General features: G+C 43.6%; 1 protein-coding gene across 1 annotated transcript in view; it reads left to right on the forward strand.

Annotated features, from left to right (window-relative positions):
- Nucleotides 1–10,754: 10,754 nt before the first annotated feature.
- The window catches only part of ATAD2 (ATPase family, AAA domain containing 2), a 63,368-nt gene continuing 60,608 nt past the window's right edge, over nt 10,755–13,514 (forward strand). Inside the window, exon 1 of the mRNA XM_027560913.1 lies at nt 10,755–11,041. Within this exon, the coding sequence (XP_027416714.1) occupies nt 10,874–11,041 (168 nt within the window). The 5' untranslated portion in view covers nt 10,755–10,873. The remainder of the gene's footprint in view (nt 11,042–13,514) is intronic.

The raw sequence follows: 13,514 nt of genomic DNA on the forward strand, positions 1-13,514 counted from the left end.
TATCGATGTATTACCTCTCAGGTCCAAATACATACTTCAACATAGACTCTATAATAAATAATGGAATTCCTTAAAGCATTTATCCTTTAAAATGAGCAGTGTTAAACCTTCTTTATTAAGTGCACTGAAGGAAGAAGCTTCCTGTGGTTTCTGGGAACCAACCAGGGTTAGGAGTGTGGTCTTAAACACATCCAGTAGGGTCTACAACAGCCACAGCCCCAAAATTGGTCCTTCTGTGACCTTGCAGCTCTAGCCTTGCAATAACCTTTATGCAGCCCTTTTGACACAGAAACTAGAGCCCTGGAGGGCTGCAGGCAACCACCTAGCAAGACTTTCAGGGGGGCAGGGTGACACACTGAGCAGTCCTTCTGCTTCTATCTCTCCAATCCCCCAGCGTCTTAAAGGTCTTCTGTCCCTGCCAGTTCCCAGATTCCCATGGCTCCCTTCAAGGTTGGTTAGTGATCATGCTCCTCCACCCTCTTCTCTGTTGTTTGCCCAGCTACCCTGGACTGCTTCCAACCTGCTAAATGAGCAAATGTCTCTGCTATCTGGTAGCCAACCATGCTTTCTCCAACGAGATCCAGACCCCTCTCAAATTTGTCCTTGAGGACGCTCCCTCAGCCCAAGATACCCTAGTTTCCTTTTATCTCACATTTCACTTTTATCTTAGTTAATTCTTGACATTCACATCCCCTCTTTAACCTACCATGTGGTTTCTTCTGATTGGACCTAGACTGCTGCAGGATTCTGAAGCCAAACTAGTAGGTTCCATTACTTACTAGTTGTGTGACCTTGGGCAAAGTTACTTCAACTCTCTGTGGCTCAGTGTCTTCATCTAAAATGAAGTTAATGATAACACCTACCTCAGAGGGTTGTTATGAGGATTGATTGAATTTATGTATATAAAGTAGAATGAATATGTACTGACACATAATGATGTGCTTAGTCACTCAGTCATGTCCCACTCTTTGGGATCCAATGAAATGCAGCCCACCAGGCTTTTCCGGTTCATGGGGATTCTCCAGGCAAGAATACTGGAGTGGGTTGCCATTCCCTCCTCCAGGGGATCATCCCAACCCAGGGATCAAACCCAGGTCTCCCGCATTGCAGACAGATTCTTTACCTTCTGAGCCATCAGGGAAGCCCAACACATAATGATAAATGGTTGCAGTCATGATTTGTGGTATAGTTTCACTCCATTATCTCCAATATATCCTAATTTCCATCACTGAGTGTCTTACTACTCAGATAAACCTTTGCAGAAGATACATGTTCAGTTCAGTTCAGTTGCTCAGTCGTATCCGACTCTTTGTGACCCCATGAACCGCAGCACGCCAGGCCTCCCTGTCCATCACCAACTCCCGGAGTCTACCCAAACTCATGTCTGTTGAGTCGGTGATGCCATCCAACCATCTCGTCCTCTGTCATCCCCTTCTCCTCCTGCCCTCAATCTTTCCCAGCATCAGGGTCTTTTCCAATGAGTCAACTCTTCGCATAAGGTAGCCAAAGTATTGGAGTTTCAGCTTTAGCATTAGTCCTTCCAATGAACACCCAGGACTGATCTCCTTGCAGTCCAAGGGACTCTCAAGAGTCTTCTCTAATACCACAGTTCAAAAGCATCAATTCTTTGGCACTCAGCTTTCTTCACAGTCCAACTCTCACATCCATACGTGACCACTGGAAAAACCATAGCCTTGACTAGATGGACCTTTGTTGGCAAAGTAATATCTCTGCTTTTCAATGTGACCTTCCTTCCCAGGAGTAAGCGTCTTTTAATTTCATGGCTGCAATCATCATCTGCAGTGATTTTGGAGCCCCCAAAAATAAAGTCTGACACTTTCCACTGTTCTCCATCCATTTCCCATGAAGTGACAGGACCAGATGCCATGATCTTCGTTTTCTGAATGTTGAGCTTTAAGCCAACTTTTTCACTCTGCTCTTTCACTTTCATCAAGAGGCTTTTTAGTTCCTCTTCACTTTCTGCCAGAAGGGTGGTGTCATCTGCATATCTGAGGTTATTGATATTTCTCCCGGCAATCTTGATTCCAGCTTGTGCTTCTTACAGCCCAGTATTTCTCATGATGTACTCTGCATATAACTTAAATAAGTAGGGTGACGATATACAGCCTTGACGAACTCCTTTTCCTATTTGGAACCAGTCTATTTTTCCATGTCCAGTTCTAACTGTTGCTTCCTGACCTGCATACAGGTTTCTCAAGAGGCAGGTCAGGTGGTCTGGTATTCCCATCTCTTTAAGAATTTTCCAGTTTATTGTGATCCACACAGTCAAAGGCTTTGGCATAGTCAATAAAGCAGAAGTAGATGTTTTTCTGGAACTCTCTTGCTTTTTCAATGACCCAGCGGATGTTGGCAATTTGATCTCTGGTTCCTCTGCCTTTTCTAAAACCAGTTTGAACATCTGGAAGTTCATGGTTCATGTATTGCTGAAGCCTATCTAACATGTGCTCTTTCACTTTCCTTATTTTCAGCTTTTCCCAGGGAAAGTTCATTGCTGGCTTCCAATTCTGCACAGCTTTTTTTTTTTCTGTTTTGCCACAGCATTTTAGTCATACGTCTTTAATACTATTATCATGTTAAGTAACTTGACCTGTCTCAGCCTCTGCCATGAGCAGCACCATGACATGGTCTTATCTTGAGACAGTACAAAATAATAGCTCCAGAGTCAGACGACTCAAATCCTTTCTCGGCTAACTGTCCTGTATGACCTTGGACAATTCACCAGTCTTCCTGTGTGTCATTTTTTTTGTAAAATGAGAGTAATACAAGTAGGTGTCTACCTAAACAAGGCTGTCCTGAGCATTAAATACACTAATCTGTGCAAAAAGCATAGTGCCTGGCACAACAGAGAAATACCCTATGTAGTAAACAACTACCAAGTTTTGCAACTGTGATTATCATCATTATGCTTCTTTGTGAACAAAGTGTAAGCACTGTGACTGGGATAAATCCCTATTGAATTAATGACTGTTTTGCTAAGATACAAGTGAGGTTACTGTCACAAACCCAAAAATGTGGTTTAGGGGAGATACAGTGCATTTCTTATATAACACCCTGAATGTTTACATTCCAGAGCTGATAAACTGTCTCCACAGTGTCTGTACCCAGGCGCCTGAGATCTGGATGGAAGGCCGTGTCTAGAATGTTGCCCTGGTTCCACATAGTTGAAATAAATCACTTCAGTCGTGCCTGACTCTTGGCGACCCTATGGATTGTAGCCCCACCCCCGGTTCCTCTGTTCATGGGGTTCTCCAGGCAAGAATACTGGAGTGGGTTGCCATGGCCACCTCCAGGGGATCTCCCTAACCCAGGGATCAAGCCCCCATCACCTTTGTCTCCTGCATTGCAGGCAGATTCTTTACAGCTGAGCCTAGTTGAAGAATGCTCACCACCAAGGCTGCTGCAATTGCATTCTGGCCAGCAAAATCAGGAAAAAGGAGTAACAGAAGGTTTAAGAACAAAAATCCACAAAATGGTACATATCATTCTGCTCACATTCCACTGTCTAAAAGGTAATCACAAGGTCACATACACATGCAAGGGAGATTAGGAAATGTAGGGTTGATTCTGGGCAGCCCAGGTAATAACAGTATCTCAAGCAGAAGGAAGGATGGATATTGAGAGAGTCAAAAGTCTCTGCTATAATGTGCTTTCTTTAAGCTACTAAACCTTTTCTTAAAAGCAGGAATTAATCTTTAAATTGGAAAAAAAGTAGATCGTATTTTTAAAACACACACAATTTCATGGTAAAGTCTATTAAAAAGAGTATGGTTTCAGAGGAGTTAGGAAGTACGTAGACCAGATTCTGACCTGCAAACCCTAGAGATGTGGATGTGGAAGAAAAGAGAGATGCACTCAGACAAGTCAATACCCAATAAAATCAGGATGTTAAAGGTCAGGGGTTTGGAGGAGGAACTCATAACAAAGGAAAATACAAAAGAGGGCCACAGACGTGAAAGGGGAGATTTACGAATACAGTCAGGTTTAAGAACAAAAGGGGCTTTTATTTTTTGTTAGGGGAGGAGGTATTTTAATGCTCAGTGTTAAGAGCTAGAAGAAAAAGAAAGCGAATCCCATTGCTTGAGACCAAATGATATGATGTGATCAGACAACTGAAAAAAAAACAAACAAACACAGAAATACCCAGTGTCTACTTTGCTAGCATTTTCTCTATCAAAAAAAAAGAATCCTCAAGCTGTAAAGAATAAAGAAAATGGCTGTAAGAGGAAATTAAAGCCAAGATAACTGTTAATCAGCTCTACAAAATAAAAAGTCTAAAAAAAGTTAAAAATAAAAAAGCTAAGATAGGTGCAGTGGTAGAAATCACCAAATTGCCTTAAAGGGGTTAAAAAATCTTTAGACTCAGATGAGTTACATTCCAGCATACTTAAAGTGCTTTAGTTTATGATCCCAAAGCCTTTCTTATGGATCTTTGAGAAAGTATGTTGGAAAAGATGACATAAGACTAAATATGAATAGTTGTTGTCTTCAGTTTCGTAAAAGGAAAAAAAAAAAAATGTATATATATATATATATATATGTATTCCAGACACTACACCCTGATGAACTTGATGTCCATTCCCAGGATGATTTGTGACCATGAAAAAAAAAACAGTTATTATTTAGAGGCCTCTACTGATTTGCCAAGCCCACTTCATGCCAAATGGACCTCATTTCATGTTGTTGGAAGAATTAATTGATCATTAGAAGAGGATTATAGCACAAACAGAATATAATTTGATTCCAGCACAGCAGCTGTCCTCATTGTATTAGTCATGACTCAATCAGTTAAAAGTCAAGGCAGGGAGGCTGTTTATTAGTCTGTTGAACGGGAAGGACACCAAAGTGGCTCTCACAGTTGAAAGATGAGCTGCAGAAACCAGGCTGTCAAGGAACCAGAAGTGGCACTCACTTCGCCCAGGCCTTCTTGCTCCCCATATCTGTCTGCTGAGTGCTTGGCTTCATCCGGAGGTGACTTCACTTCTTGCCATAGGAGGATGGCCACTGGCAGCCCCCTATTCATATTTTCCAAGCTTGGCAACCCTAGCAGAAAGAGAAAACTTCTTTTTCCTCATGGCAGTCACACAGAGTGACTTGTACCTTTATTTTTCACATTTCTGTACTGCATGAATTTTTCACATGGGATACTTTCTAATAAACTGTTTAATACTTTTCTAAAAAATCGAAGTTATCAACATCAATATAAAAAGCTACGTGGACAGACTATTGTTTACTTAGCTCTTCCCCGTGTTGTTGAGTCGCTCAGTCATGTCTGACTCTGACCCCATGGACTGTGACCCACCAGGCACCTCTGTCCATGGGATTCTCCAGGCAAGAATACTGGAGTGGGTTGCCATTTCCTTCTTCAGGGGATCTTCCTGACCCAGGAATTGAACCCGCATTTCTGCATCAGCAGGCAGATTCTTTACCACTGAGCCACCTGTGCAGCCCCAACTTTCCCCCTACTGTTGTACATTTAGCTTGTTTTCAGATCTTACTCTTATAAATAAAGCTGCAATCAACATCTTTGCACATAAACCTTCGTCCTCGCCTCTGATTATTTATGTTTGGAAGGAGTCCTAGAAGTAGAATTCCTGGACTAACAGTTTTTAAATATTTTCCAGGTTCCTTACTATACGTGGCTATATTACTTTTAAGAAACAAGCCTCTACCTCCATATCACATTGAGTATGTTTATGTTTATTAAAAAAATAAAAATAGAGGCAAAAAATGGCATTCCTATTGTCATTTATTTTGCATTTATCTGATTATAACTTTCCCAGGTGGGATCATTTTAACATAAAGCAATAAATGCTAAGGCAGCCATGTGCTATGTGAGCTCTGGGTAGGGGTGCAGCACCTCATCATTGAGGGTGGGGAGTTGGGCTGGGTTGGAATGCCATACTATTATTACCAATCTTACTTAGAATTGGGTGGGGAGGAGGCAATAGTACCAGGACCCATGCTTATGCCTCAGGGCTGTGTACCACACCTTACATGGGCAAATTGAGAAACTAGTATATTCAGGGGAGGCTGATAAAGACGGAATGTCTGAAAACCACATCCTAGAATTATGACGTGTCTTTCTGGCTCATTTCCACATCCTCTCTCCTGGCCCTCCCTCCTCCACATCTGATAGGGGTGTCTGTCTCATGCTGTGCCCCTTATAGGAAACCACTGGTGAAAGTCCCTTTTCTGAACTGAAGCCTCTCTACCAGAGTTCTTTTTTAAAAAAAAAAATTTTGGCCATGCCACAAGGCATGTGAGATTTTAGTCCCCCAACCAGGGATTGAACTTGTACCCCTAGCATTGGAAGCACGAGGTCTTAACCACTGGACTACCAGGAAAGTCCCCAGAAACCATCTCTGGCTGACTTAAACAGGAAATCAAATTTATTAGAAGAATGGGGAGGACAGTGGGGTAGGGCTTGGAGAAGCACAGCCAGGTCAAACCGATAAAATGCTCCAAGGATCCAAGAATGGTAGTGATGAAGAATCTCTCTCCCTGCATCTTTGGGTCACTTCTTCAAGATGTGATGAATGTCTCAGGTAGGAGCGGCTTAGTAATTGCGATGAGGTAACATGCCTGAGCCCTGGAGGCCAGGTCAACAGGGAAATGAAGTATCCATCCCTGTGGGATCCCCATCGAAGGAGGTGGGCCCTGCCTTGCCCAAACCCACCCAAAGAGAAAATCTCTCATGTAGGAGAAATGTTTAAATTTGGAGTAACTGAAAAATGGACAATGTCAACTGCGACCCACCCCCACCTCCACGTGATTAATGATCTTCTCCTCTTTTGTGGGAAATCACTGAAATTAGCTATCAAATTTAAGTAAGGTCAGATTTATAACATTGAGAGAAATCCCTCTTCAAACTAATGTTTACTTTCTAATTGTTACTAAAGCACAGAAAGGGTCCCACCTATGACCTCATCTCAAATGAGGTAATGAAATTATGATTAGCTCTGACTTCAGCCCTCTTTGCTGTCTCATGTGAGCTAAGAACACTGACCCTCTTTAGGAAGTCGTGGGTGGGGAGGAGAGGAAAGAACCTGAGTTTCTGCTCCCCCCTCTTTCCCTAAAGACATTCCTATCAACCATAGCTAAGACTTTGGCAAAAGAAAGAAATATGACTTGCTAAACACCAGTTCCAGGGAATCCACCTGCGACGCAGGAGATGTGGTTCTATCCTGTGGGGAAGATCCCCTGGAGTAGGAAACGGCAACCCACTCCAGTGTTCTTGCCTGGGAAAATTCCATGGACACGAGTCTGGCAGGCTACAGTCTATGGGGTCGCAAGAGTTGGACTAGATAGCCACTCAGCAACAACAAAGACCAATTCCAGACCAATTCTGTTTCCTAAGGCTGCTGTAACAAATGACCACAAATCATGCGGCTTAAACACACACACATACAACGCACACACACACACAGGGAGGCATTTATTCTCTCACAGTTCAGGAGCCCAGAAGCCTAAAATCAAGCACCACTAATGTTAGCACCACTGGTTCTGTCCTCAGGCTCTTAGAGGATGCTCCGTACTTCTCTCTGAGCTTCTGGTGGTTGCTGGCAGTCCTTGGTGTTCCTTGGCTTACAGAGGCGTCACTCCAATTTCTGCCTCCATCTTCACATCACTTTCTTCTCTATGAGTCTGTGTGTCAAACCTTCCTTTCCTGTTAGACTTGGATTTAGGGTCCACCATATATCCAAGATGATCTCATTTCAAGATCCTAATTACATCTGCAAAAGCCTTATTTCAAATTAGGTCATGTTTTCAGATGCCAGAGTTTAGGACTTGGATGTATCCTGTCGGGGTACACAGATCACCCACTACATCAACTAAAGGCTGAAGCAAGTGTGCTATTTCTTAATGTAGAACACAGAAAACCATTTGGTTTTCTCTTGGTGTTCTGAAATTTTTATTTCATTGCTTATTTAAAACAAAACTAAAACCTAAAATGACAACTATAACTTCTGTGGAGGTCAATTTGGTAGTATCGAACAAAATCATAAATGTGTATCTTTTTGAGGTGGAAGTTCTTTTTATAAATGCTTATCGAGGTACAAAGGTTTCCCTGGTGACTCAGTGGTAAAGAACCTATCTGCCAATGCAGGAGACACAGGTTAGATCCTTGGTCCAGAAAGATCCCCTGAAGAAGGAAATGGCAACTTACTCCAGTATTCTTGCCTGGGAAATCCCTTGGACAAAGGAGCCTGGCAGGCTACAGTCCATGGGGTTGCAAAAGAGTCAGACAGGACTTAGCAACTCTTAACAACAATCAAGGTACAGTAATGCATAAAGAAAAGGGAACAGACTAGGCTGATTTAAATATTGTTCTTTTTTGCTTACATTTATATTGGGTAAACAATCATCTGAAAGCTTTTTTTTTTTTTTCTGTTGTAAAGGTAATACATATTTAGTGCAAAAAAAATTAGAAAAATTGATTAAAGTACAAAGAAACTACACAACCACCATAATATTGCCATCCAGAAACTAACCATTAATATTTTGTTGTAGTTTCTTTTGGGCTTTTTCCAATGCAAATATACGCATATACACATATCCTTTTTTAAAATCAAAGATGGAATTGTATGATATGTAAGTCTTTGTACTTTCTTAACAAGTTACAATACATTATGCACAACTTTCCATGTAATTAACACAGCTGCATCCTAATTTTAAAAAATGTTTATTTATTTGGCTGTACCAAGTCTTAGTTATGGCATACAGGATCTTTAGTTGTGGCATGTGGGATCTAGTTCCCTAACAAAGGATCGAACCTGGGCCCCCTGCATTGAGGGCACAGTCTTAGCCATTGGACCACCAGGGAAGTCCTGCATTGTAATTCTTACTGACTGTATAGCAGTCTTCTTAAGGATCCTCTGAGGGACATTCAAGTTGTTCTCTGCTCTTTGACATTATAAATAATGCTGTGGTATATATCACGGTGCATACATTTCTATAAACTCTTAAAAGGTCAAATTTTAAGTGCTGAATATTTAATAATTTCTGTATCTTAGGTGTGAATGGAAAGAAATTTCAGATAATCCCTCCAAACTTGCTTTAGCCATAGCTTTCTCTAAGTTAAGTACAGCTTCATCTTGCCATTAGCTCAAGCAAACAAGCAACCAAATACTGGGGTAATCTTCTACTCCTCTCTTTCCCTCATGCCTAAATCCAATTAATGAGCAAATTCAGTTGGCTCTTTCTTCCAAACATGCCTAGTATTTGACCATGTCTCATTACCTCCACAGCTCTCATTCTGGTCTGTGTCACTTCATCTGTTGCCTGGATAATCCTGGTGCCCTCCTACCTATAACTGCCAGATTTAGCAAAAAACATACAGGACACCCAGTTAAAACTCAGTTTCATATTAACAATTTATTTTTAACATGTTTGTCCCCAATATTGTATTCTCAAGGCAGCAGAGAAAGGGATTCTTTCCAAAAGTCCGAATAGGTCACTCCTTTGTTCAAACCCTGTGATGTCTTTTCATCTCACTTATAATAAAAAGCAAAAAATCTTTGAGGCCTTGCAGGATCTGCTTCTAGCAGCATTTTCCTCTTTGATCTCACTGGCCAGCTGTTCCCCGCTCCCTTCTTGCATCTCTCTTCTCCCAGATATACATAACCTCCTTTAGATCTCTGCTTAAACTTCATGAAGCTCTCTCTAATCGCTATTTAAAATCTCACGCTTCCCTTCACCTTCCCTATTCCACATTTCTCTGTAACACTTACTACCTTGTAACAAACATATCATGTATTCAGTCTTCCTCCTTTCACCAGAATTTAAGTTCCACGAGGGCATTTTTGCTTTTTGTTCACAGCTGCATTCCGAGTGCTTAGAATACTGCCTGGCACGTAATAGATGCTCAATAAATATATAATACATGTCGAGTTAAGGAAACGCAGACATCCAAATCAATAAATAGCTTTTGTTTCTGTTTCGCTAGGGCTCCGCTCACATTCTGATCATTAAGCACGCTGCTATTATCAAAGTAGTTGTGTGACTCCTTTATTTTCAGATAAATTATTTTCTTCTGGAATAGTAGTAAATATTTATATGTAAGGCATAATAATATCTTAGAACCTTAGGTGTTAAAAATCAGAGTTAATTTACAGATTAGGAGATCTAAGAGCAGGCGGGGAGAATCTTTTGCTCAAGATCGCGGGAAAGGGTGGCGCTGGGTTACAGAACCTGCTTTTAACTATAATACTCTACCCGCTCGCTTCTAACTCTGTCTCTTAAACTCGTTTGGGTTATCAGTAAGAGTCCTTAAGAAGCAAAGTCAAAACCTGTCACAAGTCAAGTACATTCTCCCGCCCCAGTCAAGGACTCCGCATTTTCTATTTGAATCCCGCGTGGCGGGAAGCGGAGGGCTGGTGTCGGAAGTGGCGGGGCGGGGCCACCAGGCCCCCGCCAGCCAATCAGAAAGGCCGGGAGCCTCCTTTCCCGCGCCCCCCCGCCCCGCCAGCGTCCACGCGCCAAAATTCCAAACAGGACGTCGCGCAACCATCCGTAGTGTCCCTCCGCCGAGCTCAGCGAGCCGGAATTATCTAAGAAAAAGGAGTAAGCAGTCTCCTGTCACTGTCGCCTCGGCCCCTGATACCGTCGGTGTGGGTTCTGCTCAAATTCGGCCCAAAGCCCTCTGCGCTACGGAGAGGAAAGTTTCGAGCCCGCCGTGGTAGGGTGGCGGCGTGGGCGGGACTGGCGGCGGAGGGATTCCGGGCGCGCGCGCTGCGGCCGGCGGCGCGGCGCAAGTGGCGCCAGAATTCGGAGCGCGGAAGCGCCTGAGCGGCTGTTGCCTGAACTCTGGTGCGTCTCCTGCCGCGGACGGCAGGGCAAGAAGGGAGAGAAGATGGTGGTCCTTCGCAGCAGCCTAGAGCTGCAGAGCCACCCCGCCGCCTCGGCCACGGACTCTCTGGACCTGTCCAGCGAATTCCTCAGTTTGGAGCAGATCGGCCGGAGGCGGCTCCGCTCGGCCGGCGCCGCTGAGCAGTCCGCCGTCACCGCGGCCGCCGCGGGCGTGAGTACCGGCCTGGGGCGGGCCCCTGGGGCCGGGCCTGGGGGACTGCCCGCTGCCCACTGCCCCGCAGGGCCTTGCGAGATGGGAGTGGGCGGTGGGATCGGAGTGACAGTTGGCTGGGGGTGTGGCAGAGAAGAGGGGGTGTAGGTTGGAAGAAGTATTTGTCGAGGACGCGTAAAATGGAAGGCTTCTCAGAATCGGAGCCCGAAGGGGTGTGTGGGTCTGGTGGAGAGAAGAGCTGACTGTTGAGAGGGTGTGTTAATCTGGTTTCACTCAAGAGGAAACCGGAGGTCTCCGCAGCCGAAGTGCAGTTCGGGGCCCCACCTTGATTAGCGGCTTGCCCCGCCCCCCACCTCGCACACCTCCGGGACCGATGGCCCAGGCTGCCGCCCTAGGTTCGCAGCGATCGCGAGCCACGCGCGTTTACCGAGCGCTTACTTGTGTGCATAACGAGTGTCTTAGAAGCCGCAAGTGGATAGAAAGATTGTGACTCAGGTTCCCTGACCTAGAGTTTACGATCCAGAGAAGTTCGGTAATCCGAACGCCCTGAATAACACCAGGTTGCATAACGTGGAGGGATGGAGAGCGACGTTTCATTTACGTCTTCTTTACTTAAGCCTCGTAACAGCACCATGAGAATGGATAATTACGTATCTTACCGATGAAAAAAAGGACTCGGGAAGTGGTAGATCGAAGTTGGAACTTGGATCTTCCGCTACCACAACCCGTTCCCTTTCCCTTATTTTCGTGTTAACAGCTATAAACAAGGTCTGTAGGTTTCCATGGAGGTGGAGCAGTATAGTCTTCTTGAAAGAAGTTCTTCTCCTAGGTCTGATGTACAGATGGGATGTTTGATTGGTAGATTGAATTAAGTCCGAGGGAGAGAGTCCCTCCACCTTCCCTCCGCCACCCCCCAGCTGCTGAAAGAGACACAGATGGAGGAGACCGCGTTCACAAAATGTTACAGTAATTGAGGAAGCAACAGTACATAGCAAAGTTAAGGCAGCAGAAAGTAGTCTAGTTCTGTTGAAGCGAAGGGTAGTCATGGGGGTGGGAAAAACAGGACGGGAGATAGGGTTAGAACTGGTAAGTCAGACTGAAGCTGAGGGGAGGTGTGTATGGTGGGAGAGAGTGAAAAACATAGGTAAGGGAGAGATCGGGATATGAAATTGTCAGAATCTCTTGTAGAGGCCTCATCAGAATTACTTCTTAACCGAGGGGAATGAAAGAGCCCATTCAGTCTCTGACATTGTGATTCTGAATTGAAAAAACAAATAATTTCCTGACTTTCAGGATCTGTTTCCCAGTCACAGGCTGAAGTTGTTAGAGATCTAGGGAGGCTGGACACTTCTTCAATGAACTCTGTCACTTATTAACCTTTGTTCAGAAGAACTAATTAATTTCAGTAAATATTGAGTGTTTATTATCTTCAGGACAGTGCCAGTTCCTGTGACCGTAATGCTGTATTGAGTAGTGGTTAAGTAATATAGGCACTTAAAACAACTGTTAGTTCTTCCTGTGATAAACCATAATGGAAAAGAATATAAAAAAGAATGTGTATGTTTATGTGTAACTGAGTCACTTTGCTGTGCAGCAGTAGTTAATACAGTGCTGTAAATCAACTATACTTCAGCAATTAAGAAATTTAAAAAAATATTCTGAACATCAGCTTACCAATATCAGCAGGTTTCTGTACTTTTTGAAAGGGGGTAAAACCCACCACGTGGCTAATGAGAATTAAATGTGATCATGCACGTAAGGCAATTACGTGGACACTTGGCTGACATATAGGACACAGTTATTGTCAGCTGTTAAGACCTCAGTCAACTTTAATGGGCACTTTTTTTTTTTCTTTGAAGTTTCTGAGGCTGAAAACCTTAGAGTCATCCTTTTCTCTTAGTTCATATTAGCAAATTCTGTTGGCTTCACTTGCAGAATATATTCAGAATCTGACCACTACTCAGCTGCTCCAGTGTTGCCTTGCTGATTCAAGCTGTTAGCTCTTGCCTGGATTATTAAAATAGATGTTTTTGTTTTTGTTACATTGGGTGGCTTGTGGCATCTTAGAACCAGGGATTGAAACTAGGCCCTGGCACGGAGTCCTAACCACTGCACCACCAGTGAATTCCCACGGGTTATTAACGTAGATTCGTCACCAGCCTCCCTATTTGCCACCCTTACATATACATATACACCCTCCTCCCTTGAAAGTCTGAGTTCTCAGTATAGCTTACAGAGGGATCTTTTTAAAAGTCGTAACAGTTGATCACTCTGCTCAAAAATCCCTATCTAAATAGAATAAAAGTTGAGAAACAGCCCTATGCATCCTTACCCCTTCCCTTTATGATGACATCCTCTTCTATTCTTCCTTTTGAAAAACCCAGTCTATTGCAGCCACTTTGGCCTAGCTGCTCATTGAATCCCAGAGCCTTTGCACTTGTTCTACCTTTGGTTGGGAATATTCTTTCTCTGG

This window comes from Bos indicus x Bos taurus, chromosome 14 (genome assembly GCF_003369695.1).
Source record: "Bos indicus x Bos taurus breed Angus x Brahman F1 hybrid chromosome 14, Bos_hybrid_MaternalHap_v2.0, whole genome shotgun sequence".
Classification (NCBI taxonomy): domain Eukaryota; kingdom Metazoa; phylum Chordata; class Mammalia; order Artiodactyla; family Bovidae; genus Bos; species Bos indicus x Bos taurus.